This window comes from Chlorocebus sabaeus, chromosome 20, assembly GCF_047675955.1.
Source record: "Chlorocebus sabaeus isolate Y175 chromosome 20, mChlSab1.0.hap1, whole genome shotgun sequence".
Taxonomy (NCBI): Eukaryota; Metazoa; Chordata; class Mammalia; order Primates; family Cercopithecidae; genus Chlorocebus; species Chlorocebus sabaeus.
The window spans coordinates 1,756,253-1,773,473 of record NC_132923.1 but is presented as its reverse complement, the minus strand read 5'-3'; the positions used below and the strand labels follow the sequence as shown (position 1 = coordinate 1,773,473).

The 17,221-nt window shown below is 43.4% G+C and overlaps 1 protein-coding gene across 2 annotated transcripts; it reads left to right on the top strand.

Annotated features, from left to right (window-relative positions):
• Positions 1 to 727: 727 nt before the first annotated feature.
• On the top strand, positions 728 to 15,204 carry FCGR2A (Fc gamma receptor IIa). 2 transcript variants are annotated; one of them, XM_007976390.3, is made up of 7 exons: positions 728 to 857; positions 1,294 to 1,314; positions 1,638 to 1,892; positions 5,519 to 5,773; positions 6,542 to 6,664; positions 9,524 to 9,561; positions 13,568 to 15,204. In XM_007976390.3, the coding sequence occupies exons 1-7, from the start codon at positions 773 to 775 to the stop codon at positions 13,739 to 13,741; spliced, it is 951 nt and encodes a 316-aa protein (XP_007974581.3). In that variant the 5' UTR covers positions 728 to 772; the 3' UTR covers positions 13,742 to 15,204. The 2 variants fall into 2 exon arrangements, with proteins under 2 accessions (XP_007974581.3, XP_007974580.3); XM_007976389.3 differs by having other exon boundaries at positions 1,635 to 1,892.
• The last annotated feature ends 2,017 nt before the right edge of the window (positions 15,205 to 17,221 follow it).

Genomic DNA, 17,221 nt, shown 5'->3' with positions numbered 1-17,221 from the left:
CTGCAATGAATATTCTTGTTGATATTTTTTTCACACCTAAGTGTTTCTATTGGATGTATTTTTTGAAGTGGAATTTTCAGGTGATAAGGCTTACAAATTTCAAATGTTTAATAGATAGTGCCTAAATCCCCTTCAAAAATGTTTGCCAATTTATAACCCTATTATTTGTGTTCCATTTTTGAAATATATAAATACGTGTGCAAATCAACTGCTCTGCATGGGCAGTTCCTTACAATTTCTGTAATGGAAAACATAGAGGAAAAACCACTTACAGTTTCAGGGGCAGAAAAGGTTCCCGTTTCAAGAAAAGGAAATTTCAGTAGGAGAAAATATTGTGAAAAACAAGGTAATTTTCTACTTTAAGTTTCTGTCCTATGGGTATAAAAAATAGCTGGACATTATCTTCTTCCCAGGCTCTGGTCTCCTCTTCTCCAGCAGGCTGTATTGCTGGCCATTTTTGGCTCCGGTTGGAAGCAAACTGCTCTTATGCCTTTGGATAAGATTTTGACCAGGAGTTATCTTAAAGAATACTCTAAGGAGGGGTATACCAGCCAGCACAATGGTAACCCCTCCCCGGGGTTTTCACAAGGACAGAAGGTGGTGTGTAATAGACTTATCCGTAAAGCAGACGCAACTAACTGGAGTTGTTCCTGATTGGTTAGCAGAAACAGAATTGAGGACTGATGACAGCTGCACAAGAAGATGAAACCATTTCCTTCCTCTTTTCTAAGCTTCTCTCTTAAACCCGACTGGACGTTGGCACAGTGCTGGGATGACCATGGAGACCCAAATGTCTCAGAATGTATGTCCCAGCAACCTGTGGCTGCTTCAACCATTGACAGTTTTACTGCTGCTGGGTGAGTGAGGGTCATTCTGAAAGAGTGCAATTTCAGACACTCCTACTGCCTGGACTCTAGGCACCAGTGTGGTAAAGAGCAGGCCTGGGCCCTGGAAGCAGGGGACAGATTGAAAGAAGAGACAGGACCCTGATTTCTTAAGTGTTCCAGTGGTTTTTAAGGTCAGAACTTAGAGGTAGTTACGTAGTCCCTGGAAAATCCATTCTGCACCAAACATTCATGTGTACTTTGTAATCATGAGGAGGAACAGGGAATCAGATAAGGGGGACATATGAAGTGAATACTCTTATAAAAGATAAACTGGAAAAAAGATCTTGAGATAGGTGCTGGAGAAGGAAGAGCTCAAGCTCACCTCCCCTGCCCCTTTCACATACGCAGCTAAATTTGAAGCCATCTTCTCCTGCTAGACGTTGATCCACTCTCTTCTCTTTTACAGCTTCTGCAGACAGTCAAACTGGTGAGTATGCCCTTTGCTTCTTTGTATTGACAGTATTATATCCTCATAATATGATGCTGTGTTTGCTATGGGGGATATGTCTGTTCCACTGAAAATCAAGCTTGGGTTCAGCATGGGCAGTTCCCCCATTTTAGTGGGGTCTGGGATTTGCTTCTTAGATCCACTGAAGACCCAAGGGAACGAGGCTGCTGCAAGTACAGATCTTGAACTGCATCTACAATAGGACTCTTTGGTACCTGACCTCCCTTGGGAGCTCCTTTGGCATCCACAGTCCCTTCAGGGTTATTTATTCACACTCCTTTCCACTCTCTGCCTCTCAGCAGCTCCCCCGAAGGCTGTGCTGAAACTCGAGCCCCCGTGGATCAACGTGCTCCAGGAGGACTCTGTGACTCTGACGTGCGGGGGGGCTCACAGCCCTGACAGCGACTCCACTCAGTGGTTCCACAATGGGAATCTCATCCCCACCCACACGCAACCTAGCTACAGGTTCAAGGCCAACAACAATGATAGTGGGGAGTACAGGTGCCAGACTGGCTGGACCAGCCTCAGCGACCCTGTTCATCTGACTGTGCTTTCTGGTCAGTGGAGGAAGGCCCTGGGGTGGACCTGGGAGGGCCAGGATGGATTAAATCTGTTTACAGGCAGAGGTTTGCAGGAAAGAGTAGGGGTGGCCTGCTTACTGGGAAGCACTGTTGTGAGTTGCTCATTCATTCCCCATTTACCCACCCACTTTGCTTAGCATGTGTGGTGGGGGAAGGGGGAATTTCTAATAATTTTCTCAGCATGTGTTAGGTTGTTTTTGCCTCAGTCTTGATTGAGCAAGGGGGTTACAAGGCCACACACAGCTGAGTGTGAGAGAAGCAGAAGGAAATCCCTACTTCAAACAACTACCTTCCTCCTGAGGCAGTGTGGTAAAGCAGAGAGGTTGGAGGAAATAGACCTCTGAAGGCTCTAAGGCGGCAGGCTGCCAGACAGCTGGGAGGAGGTGGGAGTACAGAATTCTGTCTGGAAGATGAGGTCAGAGGTGAGGGGAGGGTGAAGGGTAGATCAAGCAGAGGCTGACAGGCTGTTGCAACTATTTTGACTTTTATTCCTGAGTGAGTTGAGATGGCTTTAATTAAAGGAGTCACATCATCTGATTTTGGTTTATGTAAACATCTGACAGTGTTCAGTTTAATAGAGTCTGTAGAGAAAATGCTTTTAGATAGTATTTTTTTTTTCTCCCAAGTAGCTGGGACTTCAGGTGCACACCACCATGCCAAGCGACTTATTTTTATTTCTTTTTATAGAGACAGGGTCTCACTATGTTGCCCAGGCTGGTCTTCAGCTCCTGGTCTCAAGTGATCTTCCCTCCTCAGCCTGTCAAAGTGTTGGGATTATAGCGTGAGCCCCCACGCCTGGCTCAGATACTGTTTCTACCTGCTTCCAATGTCTGAAAATATAAGCACATTTCTACTGTTGTTTACTTGAGCTGCACTCTTGGTGCATAAACCCTGGAGATGGTCGCGGGTAAACATTCAGTGTTTTAGATTCTCCTGTTCAACACTGAGATGGTGATTTGTTTTTGTGGTCCTTTAAGGCTGCTGCTGTACCAGAGAGATCCTGGCGGTGGAGTTGCTTTCTCTTGATGGTGCTCTACTGAAGGGAAATAAATAAATACTGAGTTGACCTCAAAGCTACCCAATGACATCATAGCTCCCCTCTGTATTGGCTTCCCAGAGACAGCTGATAGTACTTCTGACTCTTCTTATGAAAATGTAAAAATATAGATAATACAAATTGAAGGCTGGGCGTGGTGGCTGCACCTGTAATCCCAGCACTCTGGGAGGCTGAGGCAGGAGGATCACCTGAGGTCGGGAGTTCGAGACCAGCCTGACCAACATGGAAAAATCCCATTTCTACTAAAAATACAGGCCGGGCACAGTGGCTCAAGCCTGTAATCCCAGCACTTTGAGAGGCCGAGATGGGCAGATCACGAGGTCAGGAGATCAAGACCATCCTGGCTAACATGGTGAAACCCCGTCTCTACTAAAAAATACAAAAAAGCTAACTGGGTGAGGCGGCAGGCGCCTGTAATCCCAGCTACTCGGGAGGCTGGGGCAGGAGAATCGCTTGAACCTGGGAGGTGGAGGTTGCAGTGAGCCAAGATCATACCACTGCACTCCAGCCTGAGCAACAAGAGTGAAACTCTGTCTCAAAAAAAAAAAAAAAATTGGGATCTGAACAGTTGTTAGAGAGAAACTACCTAGTCCCACCCATCCATTGTACAAAGAAATGAAGCTGATTAGACCCAAGAACTCAGCAGTGAACGGCACAGCCACAATCTCAATCCTGACTTTAGTTTCTGTTTCATGCCATCTCATTAATGGTACTTGGCCTTTCATATACAGAATACTTTTTTTTTGGCCAGGCACAATGGCTCACACCTGTAATCCCAGCACTTTGGGAGGCCGAGGCGGGTGGATCACTTGAAGTCGGGAGTTTGAGACCAGCCTGGCCAACATGGAGAAACCCCATCTCTACTAAAAATACAAAATTAGCCGGGCGTGATGGCACATGGCTGTAATCCAGCTACTCAGGAGGCTGAGGCAGGAGAATCACTTGAACTTGGGAGGTGGAGTTTGCAGTGAGCCAAGATCGTGCCATTCCACTCCAGCCTGGGCAATAACAGCGAAACTCCATTTCAAAAACAAAAAAAAAACTGTTAAAATTGAATAAATATAAATAAAACAATAAATATAAATAAATTATATTTATTCCTATGATAGAGCAATTTGATTTTCTTCTTTATTAAGTTTGTCGAAACTTTGTTAATAGATTTGTCCTCCGAGGTAGCTGAATTTTGGAATCTGATTACTCTGCCATCAATGAAGGGAAGGAATTGTTGGGAGTGAGGATGTTTGTAGGCAAAAAGGAAAAAGTGATTTTAAGTTTAAAATTTTTCTTGAATGCCCCTTTTATTCAGAGTCACAATTGAATACTGAATTCACTTGTGTGAATTCAAAAGTCATACCTTTTTCTTTCTTATGTGGATGGAAGATTTCACACAGGGTATAGTATGGTCTGAATGTTTCTGTGCCCCCAAAATTCATATGATATAAATTAATCAAATAGCAACCCCCAGAGTGATGGTATTAGGAGGTGAGGTCTTTGGGTAGGTGATTGGGTCATGAGGGCAGAGCCCTTATAAAAGGGGGCCAAGGGAGCTCAAAGGCCTCTTTCGCCATGTGAGGACACAGCAAGAAGCCTCAGTTCTGTGAACCAAGAAATAGGCTCTTACCAAAGAAGCTGCAAGCACCTTGGTCTTGGACTTCCCAGCCTCCAGAACAGGGAGAAATAAATTTCTGTTGTTTATAAACCACCCATTTGATATAGCAGCCAGAACAGACTGACAGGGTGGATGAGGCATGATTAAGGCGCTATTTTTTTTTTTTTTTTTGAGACAGAGTCTCATTCTGTCACCCAGGCTGGAGTGCAGTGGTGCCATCTTGGCTCACTGCAAGCTCCGCCTCCCGGGTTCATGCCATTCTCTTGCCTCAGCCTCCCAAGTACCTGGGACTACAGGCACCCACCACCATGCTTGGCTAATTTTTTATATTTTCAGTAGAGACGGGGTTTCACCATGTTAGCCAGGATGGTCTCAATCTCCTGACCTCGTGATCCACCTGCCTCGGCCTCCCAAAGTGCTAGGATTACAGGCGTGAGCCACCGCACCCGGCTCTGTTTTTTTTTTTTTAACCAGCAACAGCATGTGGAAAACAGGGGGGAAATGCTCTACTTCATTGCTAATACAGCTCGTGGCTGCCCACCCTCACTTCCCAAAGCTTGTACAAAATTTACCATTAAATTAGTAATCCCCAGACCACAAAAACTGATGGCTTCAGGCCCTGTTGAGTAGCCTCTACAGTTACTGAAATGCACTCATTTCTCTACTCAAACATAGTATTTTAAATTCCTCAGAATTGTTTTAAATATCTGTTCTGCATCTTTGAAACTTCTGAAAACTTCTATTTTTTAGAAGTCCCATAGATATATAATCCCATATATTGCCTATAAGAGAATGCTCACATCTGTCATGAAGCATCTTCATTTCTCTCTGACAGACATCGTTTCAAGTTCTGTGAAAATGTACCTCTGAAAATGAGCTGAAAAACTCTTGGAATCTAGCCTTACAACTTTTTCTTATCATATTTGTGTCTTTCAGAGTGGCTGGCGCTCCAGACCCCTCACCTGGAGTTCCGGGAGGGAGAAACCATCATGCTGAGGTGCCACAGCTGGAAGGACAAGCCTCTGATGAAGGTCACATTCTTCCAGAATGGAAAATCCAAGAAATTTTCCCATGTGAATCCCAACTTCTCCATCCCACAAGCAAACCACAGTCACAGTGGTGATTACCACTGCACAGGAAACATAGGCTACATGCTATACTCATCCAAACCTGTGACCATCACTGTCCAAGGTATGGGGAATCTGCCAAGATGTAGGGATGGGAGAAGAGGGGATGGACAAGCGCTAAGGTCACATGGGCCTACACGGAGGTCTGAGAAAGGCCACAGCAGCAAAATTGGGCACTGGAGCAAAGAGGAGTGGTGTGGAGGCCTGGCTAAGTATTGGCCAATGAGCAGGAGTAGGGGCCAGAACTTGGAGCCCTCACCTCCCAGGTAATAGGTAGTCAGGCTCTTGTTCCACTTTGAAATGCAGGCCCCAGACTAAAGATGGCAGCGAAGCAGAGCTTCCTCATTGGTGCAGAGGTTCCCTAAGCTCCTGGGCATTCCTAAGAGCTGAAGTTTGCCTCGTTTCTTCTCATGGCTCATGTTATAGCCATTCACTCCAGAGAGCCTGACATGTCATAGTCTGTTCAAGGCTGTGCTCGGTAGAGTAATGATGCCTCCAGCTATGCGAGGCTTTGGGTCCACCCTCCCTACTGCCCGCAAGGGCTAAGGGGATTCTTTTCCTCTGCTCCTGCCTGCTCGCCAATGTGCCTTTATTAGTTTGGTGGAGAAACCTGGATAGGCAGGAGGCATTAGTCCAGCCACAGAAACCCTGTGCAGGTGAGGCTGGGGGATGTAGTGAGTCTTGCATTGGTGAGTGACTCAGGCACAGAAGAGCTTTGGGTGACAAGCACTAGGACATAGCACTGGAGGAGGTGGGAGGTGGGACAGGGAGAATACAAAAGTTGTCATTCAAATAGTAACCCCCATCCTGTCCTAATGTCTGTCTTCCCTAGTGCCCAGCGTGGGCAGCTCTTCACCAATGGGGATCATTGTGGCTGTGGTCACTGGGATTGCTGTAGCGGCCATTGTTGCTGCTGTAGTGGCCTTGATCTACTGCAGGAAAAAGCAGATTTCAGGTTTGTAGCTCCTCCCAGTCCCTTTTGTTATCAGTTTGCATTTGGTCCAGGCCCTAACCCCAGACATTGCCAGAATCCCTCTATTAGGGCTAGATACGCATTCAGATCTAGGCCCACATTTTATTTATTAGTTCATTTATTAGTTCATCCTCAGCAAGAGCACTAATAAGACTCACCTCACAGGATTGCCATGGGGATGAAAGAGCCTGACGCTCTTACACCAGTGCCTGTCAGGCAGTAACAGCACACAAACAGGGCTGTTGCCATTCTGGAGGAGGTGGTGTGTGAGGGCAGCGCTTAGCTAGGGAAGGAGGACTCTCCAGGCACCGGGCCAAGGCAGGGACTGAGGCTGGGTGGGGCTCATATGGGTGTCACGGGGGAGTAGAGAGGGTGCTGCAAGCTGCTGAGAAAGAGAAATAATCCCACTAACACCTCACAAAGCACTTTGCAATTGGTTCATAACCAGGACCTCAATTACTGATGATAATACAGAGAAAGAGACAGAGACTGAGACACAGAGGTGTTTTTAAAAGGCAGAGCAAGCTTCAGACAGATGCCATGAATGGCCTTTCTGACACTCCTGGGCGTCCCCATGGGTGAGCTGAGCTCTGCCCCTGGACCAGCGCTTTTCCAGGCGGGAGCAGCCCCTGAGCAGGGGAGCTGGGGGTGGGAGGACGGGAAGCATCTGCCAGAGGGAAGGCCTGAGCTGGTCCCATCCAACCCTGGCCCTGGTCCTTGGTCCTGAGGACTCACTACCCCCCTAATCCTACTAACCTCCTGTGTGCCCCTCCCAGCTCTCCCAGGAAACCCTGAGTGCAGGGAAATGGGAGAGACCCTCACTGAGAAACCAGGTGAATACAGGGTTGTCTCAGGGATTCAGTGATGGCTCACCAGGGCTGCCCGCTGGACCAGAGCCAGCCGGAAGGGGCTTGTGCGAGTTCAGCTGGGAGCCAGGGAGGGAGCATCGGTGAGGGGATGGCCGGGGCTCAAATCGCTTGGTCAGCTCTGAGTCTAATTTCTGGGCCTAAAGAGGACCTCTCTGGAGATGAGAAGAGAAACACCAGTCCCAGATAGAGAGGGCTGTGTTCAAATTTCTAGGACCAGGAATCTGGTGATATTTCCAGAGCAGGAAATCAGAGATACTTTGGTCTTTCCGTGGAGCTTTGGCGGAGCTGGCAAAGGATAGGGCTAGGGGCTGTAAGACTGAGGCCAATCGGATGCGGGAGGCAGGATTCTAAGGGGAAAGGAGGAGGAGGCCTGGAAACCCCTTGATTTGCTGAGGAATCTGTCTCTGTGGAGGGTTCGGGTGGAGTGGCCAGGCTCAGGGGTCTGTGGAATGCTAAGAGGAGGTTTGGGCTTGAGAAAATTCCTGGGGACTAGGGGCACTAGTGGGCTCTACTCTGTGGGCAAAGCTTGGTTCCCATGCCCATGCACTCAAGGTTGATTGAATTTTGGCCTGGTTCTGCCCCCATCACACAGTGGAGCCTTGAGCCAGTCAGTCTCCCTGATGGGGTTCAGTCTGCTCACTGAGGAAATGAGTGGGTGACTGGGATGACCTCTCAGGCCTTCTAGGTCTGACATTCTGAGAGCCAGGGGCCACTCAAACCCTGGCCTAGGTGGGAGCATGTAAAGGAACTTCCAGGAGGATGCCAGGCAACTTCCAGACTGTAGGTAAAGTCAGAGCACAAAGGCAACCGGGGCTTTCTCTGGGGGCTTCCATGACAGTAGGAACAGGCAGGAAAAAGAGGCTGTCAAAGACCCCAACTCAGATGGCTGGAGTATGATTCAGAGCAGAGCCAACAGATTTGAGAGCTTGAGCAAAATATCACTCGTCCCACTGTGCTTGCAGCAAGGTTGCATGTCCGCTGGCCGGGCCCAGTGGGGACAGGGGCCTGTGTTCACACCAGGGCCAAAGCAGATCTGGAAAAAACAAAGTCGGAGCAACTGGATTATCCGTCTTGTGTGGTTCTGTCTACACTGGCATAAGCACATTTCACAAGGCATTTCTGCAGCCAGGCGTTGGTGCTGCATAAACAGGTTTTTAAAAATCCTTTCCCAAAAGGCAGAGCTGGGTTGCTGGAATTGTTGGGGAATGTATTAGAAGGGGAATTCAGAATGTGGTTTGCTACAGTAAAGACTCTCTGTGTTCAGGGGGTAAGAGACTAGATACATTGTGTCAGACGCCTCCTAACTTCCTGAGTAATGCTGCTCTGCAGATACTGAGGCTGCTTTTCACACTGGGAAAGTCAGTTTATGCCAAAAACATGAGGCAATTAGGTGTGTTTTGGACACTAACCAGAGAAAGTGCTTCCCTCTCTCCCTCCCTCTCCCTTTCTCCTTCCCTGCCTCTCTTTTTCTCTCTCTTGTTACTTTCTCACTCTGTCTTCCTTTTTAATGCCATGGAGTACTTACTATATTCTTCAAAGTTCCAACAAAGATGCACGACATTTGGACAATGTGGAAATGGCCCTCAGCCTTCTCTCCCTGATGTGGTCAGCAAAACCCTGGACTTGACTTCACTCTGATGCTGAACACCCCTCCTGTACCTCTTCTCCAATATCTCAGATCCCCAAGCTGTCTGGTTTGCTTCTAGGAAAGCTCAGCAATTCCCTGAAAAGAGTGTGGCCCAAGTGACTGCTTCCCTCCACCAGTGTGTCCCGTGGGGAAGGCTGTGGCTGGGTGACCCCAAGGGTGGGAACATGAGGCCATATTTACTTAGCCCTTGGTCTTACAGGACTGTGTCAAGGGGTCAGCAGTCCTTGCCTTGAGTCTGGTTATGATTTTGCAGCCTCAGCATCAGCAAGGGCAAGCCCTTTTCAACAGCAGTGCCCTGGCTTATCTTTTTCTTTTTCCCCACAGCCAATTCCACTGATCCTGTGAAGGCTGCCCAATTTGAGGTGAGTAATCCCAGTCATCTCCTTTTCCTCCTCCCCCATCCCTCCTCCCCTGTTTCCTCTCTTTTTGCCTTTGTTAATGCAAAATTAAAATGGAGACTGGGCCTGAAAACTCCTGAGCAAACAAAGCCACCCAGGCCTTAGAAATAGCCTTATCATTGCTTAAGCTGCAAACATAAGTGAAACTCAAGTTGGGTTGTAACTAAAAATAGGTAATACTTAACTTGGATCATTTCTGGTAAATGTTTATGTTAGACAGAAAGAAGATTTAACTCTAACCAATCGTAAGCAACCAACTAACATAATTATGTGACTAAGAACACTTCAGTAAGGTACCTCACCCAAAAGACAATTATGTAACTGCAAACCTATCAAGTTTCTGTATTTTACTTCCACATTCTCCCAGTTAATACTTGTCTCTGACTTTCTGTCATTAAAACACTAGACCTCTTTTGGTTTGTGTCACCCAATTCATGAATTACTTCTTACTCAAATGAACTCTTTAAAATTTTATTGTGCCTTAGATTTTTCTTTAACAGTTTGGCGTCAGAAGTAGGATATAAAGTAGATTCTCCTCCAGATATCCCTAAGAGCAATGGGTAACCAGGCATAGGTACCCATTGAGCCCACTGTGTTCACTGGTTTCTTACTGCATTTGTGAGTCACTAGGTAAGTCCCTCTCAGATACCAGGCTTGCAACTGTGTCCTGAGCTCTCTGAGTTTATTTCAGTAATTTTATTTCTCATTTGATTCAGCAGTTAATCTGGGTGTTTGTCAAGTTCATCTGTTTTCAACAGGAACTACACTAGGTCTAGTATAGTGTACTAGTTTCCAGACAAGGTCTGCTTTCTGGATTGGGATCTAGAGGTCGAATTGGGTATTTGACAGATTGAACTAGGTGTTTAACAGAAACTGAACTGGGGGTTCAACTGGAGTCCTCAGATAGGTAAATTTCAGAAGGACAAGATATTATGGCTTTGTCAGAATGCACAGAGTCTGGGACTCCTCCATCCGAAACACAGTGATTTTTATGTTCAGATAATATGGACCCAGAACCTGTGACTTTCTAGAGAAATAGGTGTGCCTTACCACAGATGACTTAAAATTGCAATGGTCACAGTGAGGATGTTTAAATCTAGAAAAAATTGTTCATTTAAGGGATGTACTGGGAAAAAATGAGATCCCAAATGTCTCAGAAACAATGATAAACATTTTTGATTGGTATATAAAGGTTTCTAAAAGAATGATTTTAAAAATAGTCTCTCAGTAAATCTCTACAATGTGCTAATAAGAAATTATTCTTTGCTTGCTTTTTGCATCTGAACCTACTCAATGCTAACCTCCTTAAAAAATTAGATCCTCAAATGAACCAGGAGCATCTACAACAACTAAATTTAACTCTTGTTATTGCACACATGAACTATTACAAAAGCAACCACTAAGGCTAAAAAGAATAAAAACTAATTGGAACTAGGCCAGACAAACTAGATGTCTCCTTAGTCAGTCATTTAAAATTTAATCCACAGTCTCATTAAGATTGACTCCTCATAATAGGTGAAAATGCCCCAAAATTCCTTATTGGAGAAAGCTTAATACCCTTTCTCTGGGCCTTCGAGGTGTGTAAATGTTTTTAAAACACAAGCTTCAGCGAAATGACTCATCAAAAAGAAAAAAAAAGGAGGAACTTTTGAGAAACAAACTGGCAAAAGAAAAATCTTAATAGTCCTCTCCAAAAATATCAATAAAAGGTGTCAGCCATCTGAACAGCTAACTTTAACTCCCAGAAGCTGGATCCAACTAATTAGTTTTATATTATTGTACCTGGCACATGGCTAAAATTTCAGAACAAAAGCCATGAATTTCTGTTTGCATCTTTCTGTATGTTTATGTATATCTACACATATGTATGCTATTTGTACATACTATTATTCTACCTCCTGAAGGTATGTATTAGAAACAGTATTAAAGGAACTCAATTAACCTAGAGAAAAATAAGCACTTGTATAAATTACATATTTTCTCAGAAAAAAAGAACTTTGCCAAAATGCTTTTCAACTTCATCTTACCTGGGTAATCTTTAATAAATAAGAATATTGGTATTAATGAAAGTGAATATTCTACCTAGTTTTACCCAAATAAGCTCATGTTGTCTCCTACAAAATTTGTAAAAAAAAATACCTTGAGATGACACGTAGTTGGTTTTGTTTAATGTTATGTTTGCCACTTTAACTATGTTAAATGAAATGACAGGTATTCATTAAATATCTACACCATTTCCAGATAAGACAAACTACTAAAACAAAAATAAAAAAGTGTTCCACTTATCTTTTTCTCTCTACCTGATTGTTTCAGAATTTGGAAACTCTTATTAAGTATTTTCATTTTCAATCTGGGTATTTGCATAGGTTCAATAAGAATCTATTCTCCTTGTAACAGGACATAATTGGGCAAGTCCTTGGCTTGGCTTCTTAGCCTAGAGAGGCTTTTAAAGGTCTAATCTGAGATTTCTCAATTACTAGATAGTTTTTAAAAACTAAAGTTGACTGACACAAAGTCAGTAAAGTGTCTTGGATATCACCAAAGCTCTGGCTAAAATATATTTTTAAATTACTATTTTTATTATACCTATATAAATAATCAGGTCAAATTTAGTGAAACTAGATTTATTTTTGCAAAAAAGTTAACTTTGATTTTTGGTAAAAATGGAAAATAAAAATATTTTTCTCCAGAATAAAAAAGATTATATTTTAGTAGAAAACTATGGTGCATCCATTGTCAAATTCTAGGCCTGTTCATTTTCTTTGAAGTTTTACTATCTCCCTATAACCTGGATTGACTCCTGATATTTTGTTTTTTAGTTGCATTAAAAACTAAAACTGCCTTTTCCCAAAGCTCTACAAACTGAAACTGGTGACTTTAAGCTTCAGAAAATTCACTACAACAGAGCATGTATGCCTTAATACCAATCTTAATGCCTGCTGCTATGTGAGTCACTCAGAGAGTTTACCAGAATATTTAATGAAATAACCAGAGACATTCAACTTGCAAACCAGTAAAGCACATCACATTGCAACTGCCATCTTCAGTCTACCATTTAAACTTGCCTCAAATTCACATCTAGAAATTGTTTCACCTAGCTGCCCTCTAAACTCAAAAACTAAGATCATAATTTGCTCCAAATATTAACTCTGTTTTTTAAATAGAATAATACCCTAAATTCCTTTCAAGCAATACAATCTAAAATGAGCAAGTTAGCCTCAATAGCACCCCACAATAGAAGTTCTTGATATCTTAATGCTTAACAAGGAAGAGCTTGTGTTCCTACTGATGTCAAAAGAAATGCTTGAAGATCTCAGTTGGCTTTATGGTGATTCTAGAACTGGGCAACACTTGCCTCCTTAAATTAGAATAAGATTTCCAATGAGTTACAGCAGAGGAGATTGACTTCATAGACAGAGAATGGTCTGAAGAAAGAAACAAAGAATTTAAAGTGGATTGGCTATTTTAAAGCTGGTTAAAGTTGCAAAAGACAGAATAGGGAAACAACAATAAATAACTGGTTGGTTAACATCAGGTTACTTTTTTGTAAGGATGCCAACTGAAACTGGCCTGTTTGCGAAATTAGGTTTTTAGGTTATTACGTTATTATCTCTCTCTCCTGATTTTTCCAAAGGCCAGATAACAATGTAGTTTCTGTTTGGCGACTTGAAACTTTATCATGGGTGATTCCATTTTGATTTTTAGTCTGTTCTGTTTGGGCCTAGTGCAGGAGCTTAGTGCAAAACAATAGCCTCCTAAAATTTAAAAGACTTTAAAGAACAAATGTGAGTTTTTCATCAGATAATATTTATTTGTATTCATTAATTTATTCGATTAGTTAAGTCTTGGCTCCCGAGAATCTTTGCTCAGAGGAATTTTTCAATCCTTGGCTATTATTCTCCTTATAGTTATTGTATTTACCTCCCCGGTGTATTGAATTATCCTACGGGTTTTAAATGCTTTCCTGCAGCCACTTGGACGTCAAACGATTGCCCTCAGAAAGAAACAACTTGAAGAAACCAACAATGACTATGAAACAGTTGACGGCGGCTACATGACTCTGAACCCCAGGGCACCTACTGATGATGATAAAAACATCTACCTGACTCTTCCTCCCAACAACAATGTCAACAGTAATAACTAGGAGTAATGTTATGCCATGTGGTCACACTCTCAAGCTTGCTGAGTGGATGACAAAAAGAGGGGAATTGTTAAAGGAAAATTTAAATGGAGACTGGAAAAATTCCTGAGCAAACAAAACCACCTGGCCCTTAGAAATAGCTTTAACTTTGCTTAAACTAGAAACATAAGCAAAACTTCACTGGGGTCACACTACAAGCATAAGCAAAACTTAACTTGGATCATTTCTGGTAAATGCTTATGTTAGAAATAAGACAACCCCAGCCAATCATAAGCAGCCTACTAACATATAACTATCTGTCTAGGGACTTTCTAACAAGATACCCACCCCCAAAAACAATTATGTAATTGAAAACAAATCAGATGTCTTTATTTTGCTTCCACATTTCCCCAATAAATACTTGCCTGTGACATTTTGCCACTGGAACACTAAACTTCATGAATTGCTTCTTACTCAAATAACTTTTTAAAAGTATATTGTGCCTCAGATTTTTCCTTTAACATCTTTTTTTTCTTTCTTTCTTTCTTTTTGGAGACAGAGTCTCAATCTGTTACCCAGGCTGGAGTGCAGTGGTGCTATCTTGGCTCACTGCAAACCCGCCTCCCAGGTTTAAGCGATTCTCATACCTCAGCCTCCCAGTAGCTGGGATTACAGGCATGTGCCATCACGCCCAGCTAATTTTTGTATTTTGTATTTTTATTTTTTTTAGTAGAGACGGGGTTTTGCCATGTTGGCCAGGCTGGTCTCGAACTTCTGGCCTCAAGTGATCTGCCCGCCTCGGCCTCCCAAAGTGCTGGGATGGCCAGCTTCAGCCACCATGTCTGGCCTCTTTAACATCGTCTTTCCTATGCCCTTTCTGTGGATCCCTACTGCTGGTTTCTGCCTTCTTCATGCTGAGAGTAAAACCACCTATTCACTGCTTTTGCAGTCGGAAGCTCCAGAAAAACAAACGGCCCAATTACCAGCACCACATTAGGTCTCTATTGTTTTGCCTTGGGATTTGAGAAGAGAATTAGAGAGGCGAGGATCTGGTATTTCCTGGACTAAATTCCCCTTGAGGAAGGGATGCTGCAGTTCCAAAAGAGAAGGACTCTTCCAGAGTCACTACCTGAGTCCCGAAGCTCCCTGTCCTGAAAGCCACAGACAATATGGTCCCAAATGACCGACTGCACTTTCTGTGCCTCAGCCCTTCTTGACATCAAGAATCTTCTGTTCCACATCCACACAGCCAATACAATTAATCAAACCACTATTATTAACAGATGTAACAACATGAGAAATACTTATGTTACAGGTTACATGAGAACAATCATGTAAGTCTATATGATTTCAGAAATGTTAAAACAGACTAACCTCTAACAACAAATTAAATGTGATTGTTTCAAGGTGATAAAATTATTGATGACCTATTTTATTTTTCTATAATGATCATATATTACTTTTGTAATAAAACATTATAACCAAAACATTCTGTTTACCTTTTCAGGGCTCTGTTGATTGGGGTGTAGACTGAACTATCTGGGGTCTGTTTCTTTTTGGTGATGAAAATCTTGAGAAGGTAGTAATGGATAAGATGTGGGGGAGAGGAGAGATAGGCATTTGGAGTGTAGGGTGAGTGCCCCTCTTCTTAAAACGGAATACTCTTCTAATGAACTTGTATTATTGTTTCCATGTCTTCTTCCCTTCCCTTCTATGGCAAATAAAACACTTTGCTTTGGAACACAAGTTCTCAGAAAGGCAAACTTCAGATGAGTCGTCAGTGGAGATTGCTGACTTCCTGCACTGCTATTTTCCCAATGTAGTTACCAGAAAGATGTGACCTTCTCAGAGAAGCCATTCTAGGCAGATTAGAAACATGACCAACCTTGATGGTTTGGTGGGTGACCTTAAAGAGCCTTCCATTTTCCTGGGACACAGCATCACTGTGCAAAATTTTTTTGCATTTGAAAAGTAGCAGCTGCTTGTGTTGGATAGTTTATATCGATTTTTAAGGAGGCTATGGAGCTTCCACCTACCCTTTAGCTTCCAGACTCTATGTATTAGTCCGTTCTGAGGCTGCTGTGAAGAAATAACCTGAGACTGGGTAATTTATAAAGAAAAGAGGGTTAATTGACTCACAGTTCCTCATCGCTGGGGAGGCCTCAGGAAACTTACAATCACGGCAGAAGGCAAAGGAGAAGCAGGCACCTTCTTTACATGGTAGCAGGACGGAGTGAGTGCAAGCAGGGAAGGTGCCAGACGCTTATAAAACCATAAGCTCTCGTGCGACTCACTCACTATTATGAGAACAGCATAGGGGAAACTGCCCCCATGATCCAGTTACCTCCACCTGGTCCCACCTTCGACACATGGGGATTATGGGGATGACAAGACGAGATTTTGGGTGGAGACACAGCCAAACCATATCACCCTAGACAGAGGCTCCTCAAATATACAAAACCTTGTTAAATCTTGCTTTTACATGAAAATGCACCCAGCGATTTGACTGCTTCTCAGTATTCTACTCCTACCACCTGATCCAAGCCACCATTATTTCTCACTTGGATTACTGCAATAGCCTCCTGACGGGCCTGCCTGCACTCACCCTTGCCATCCTATAATCTATTCTCACCACCACAGCTGTTGTGATCTTTTAAAAATGTGTGTCATATTTCTCACTTCTTTTCTCAAAATCATATACTATCTTCCCCTTGCGCTTGGAGTAAAGGCTAGAGCCTTTGCAATGCTCTACAAGATGCTACAGGATCCTGCTCTTCATTCTCTCTGACCTCATCTCCTACTGCTTTTCCTTGCTTGTCTTTGGTCACTCTTGCTCTTCCTTGAACATGCCAGTTATACTTCTGCCCAGAGCCTATGTTATTTCCTGTTCCTGGAATGTTCTTATAGACCCACATTATGCCTCATTATGTCCTTTAGGTCTTTACTCACATGCCACCTTATCAGTGAGGTCTCCTTGATCATTCAATATAACCCATCTGCCCTCCCATACTCTTAATGTCCCTTTCCTTCTTCATTTTTCTCCATTGTACTTATTACTACTGATGTGCTATTAATATATGTTTACTGTTTGTTTTGTGTCTGACTTCCCCACTCCTCTCATTAGAATGTGAGCTCCAGGAGAAGCCTTTGTCTGTTTTGTTCACTGTCACATACTCAGAGCCCAGGTCAGTATCTGCTGCATGGTAAAGCACTTAATAAATATGTGTGGAATGAGTAAATTCTTTGACATTTGAAGTTAGGGACTTTTAAACTGAAATCAGGGACTTTTAAAATGGAGGAAGCTGTGGCCCAGACAGGTGAAATGACTTGTTCAAGGGCAAACAGGTGGTGGATGTCACTGACCTTTATATATATACAGTTTGGATTATACTATAAATTTTGTTCTATAGTGAAGTGGTTTGGCTGTGTCCCTACCCAAATATCATCTTGAATTCCCACAACACATGGAAGGGACCCAGTGGAAGGTAACTGAATCATGGGGCA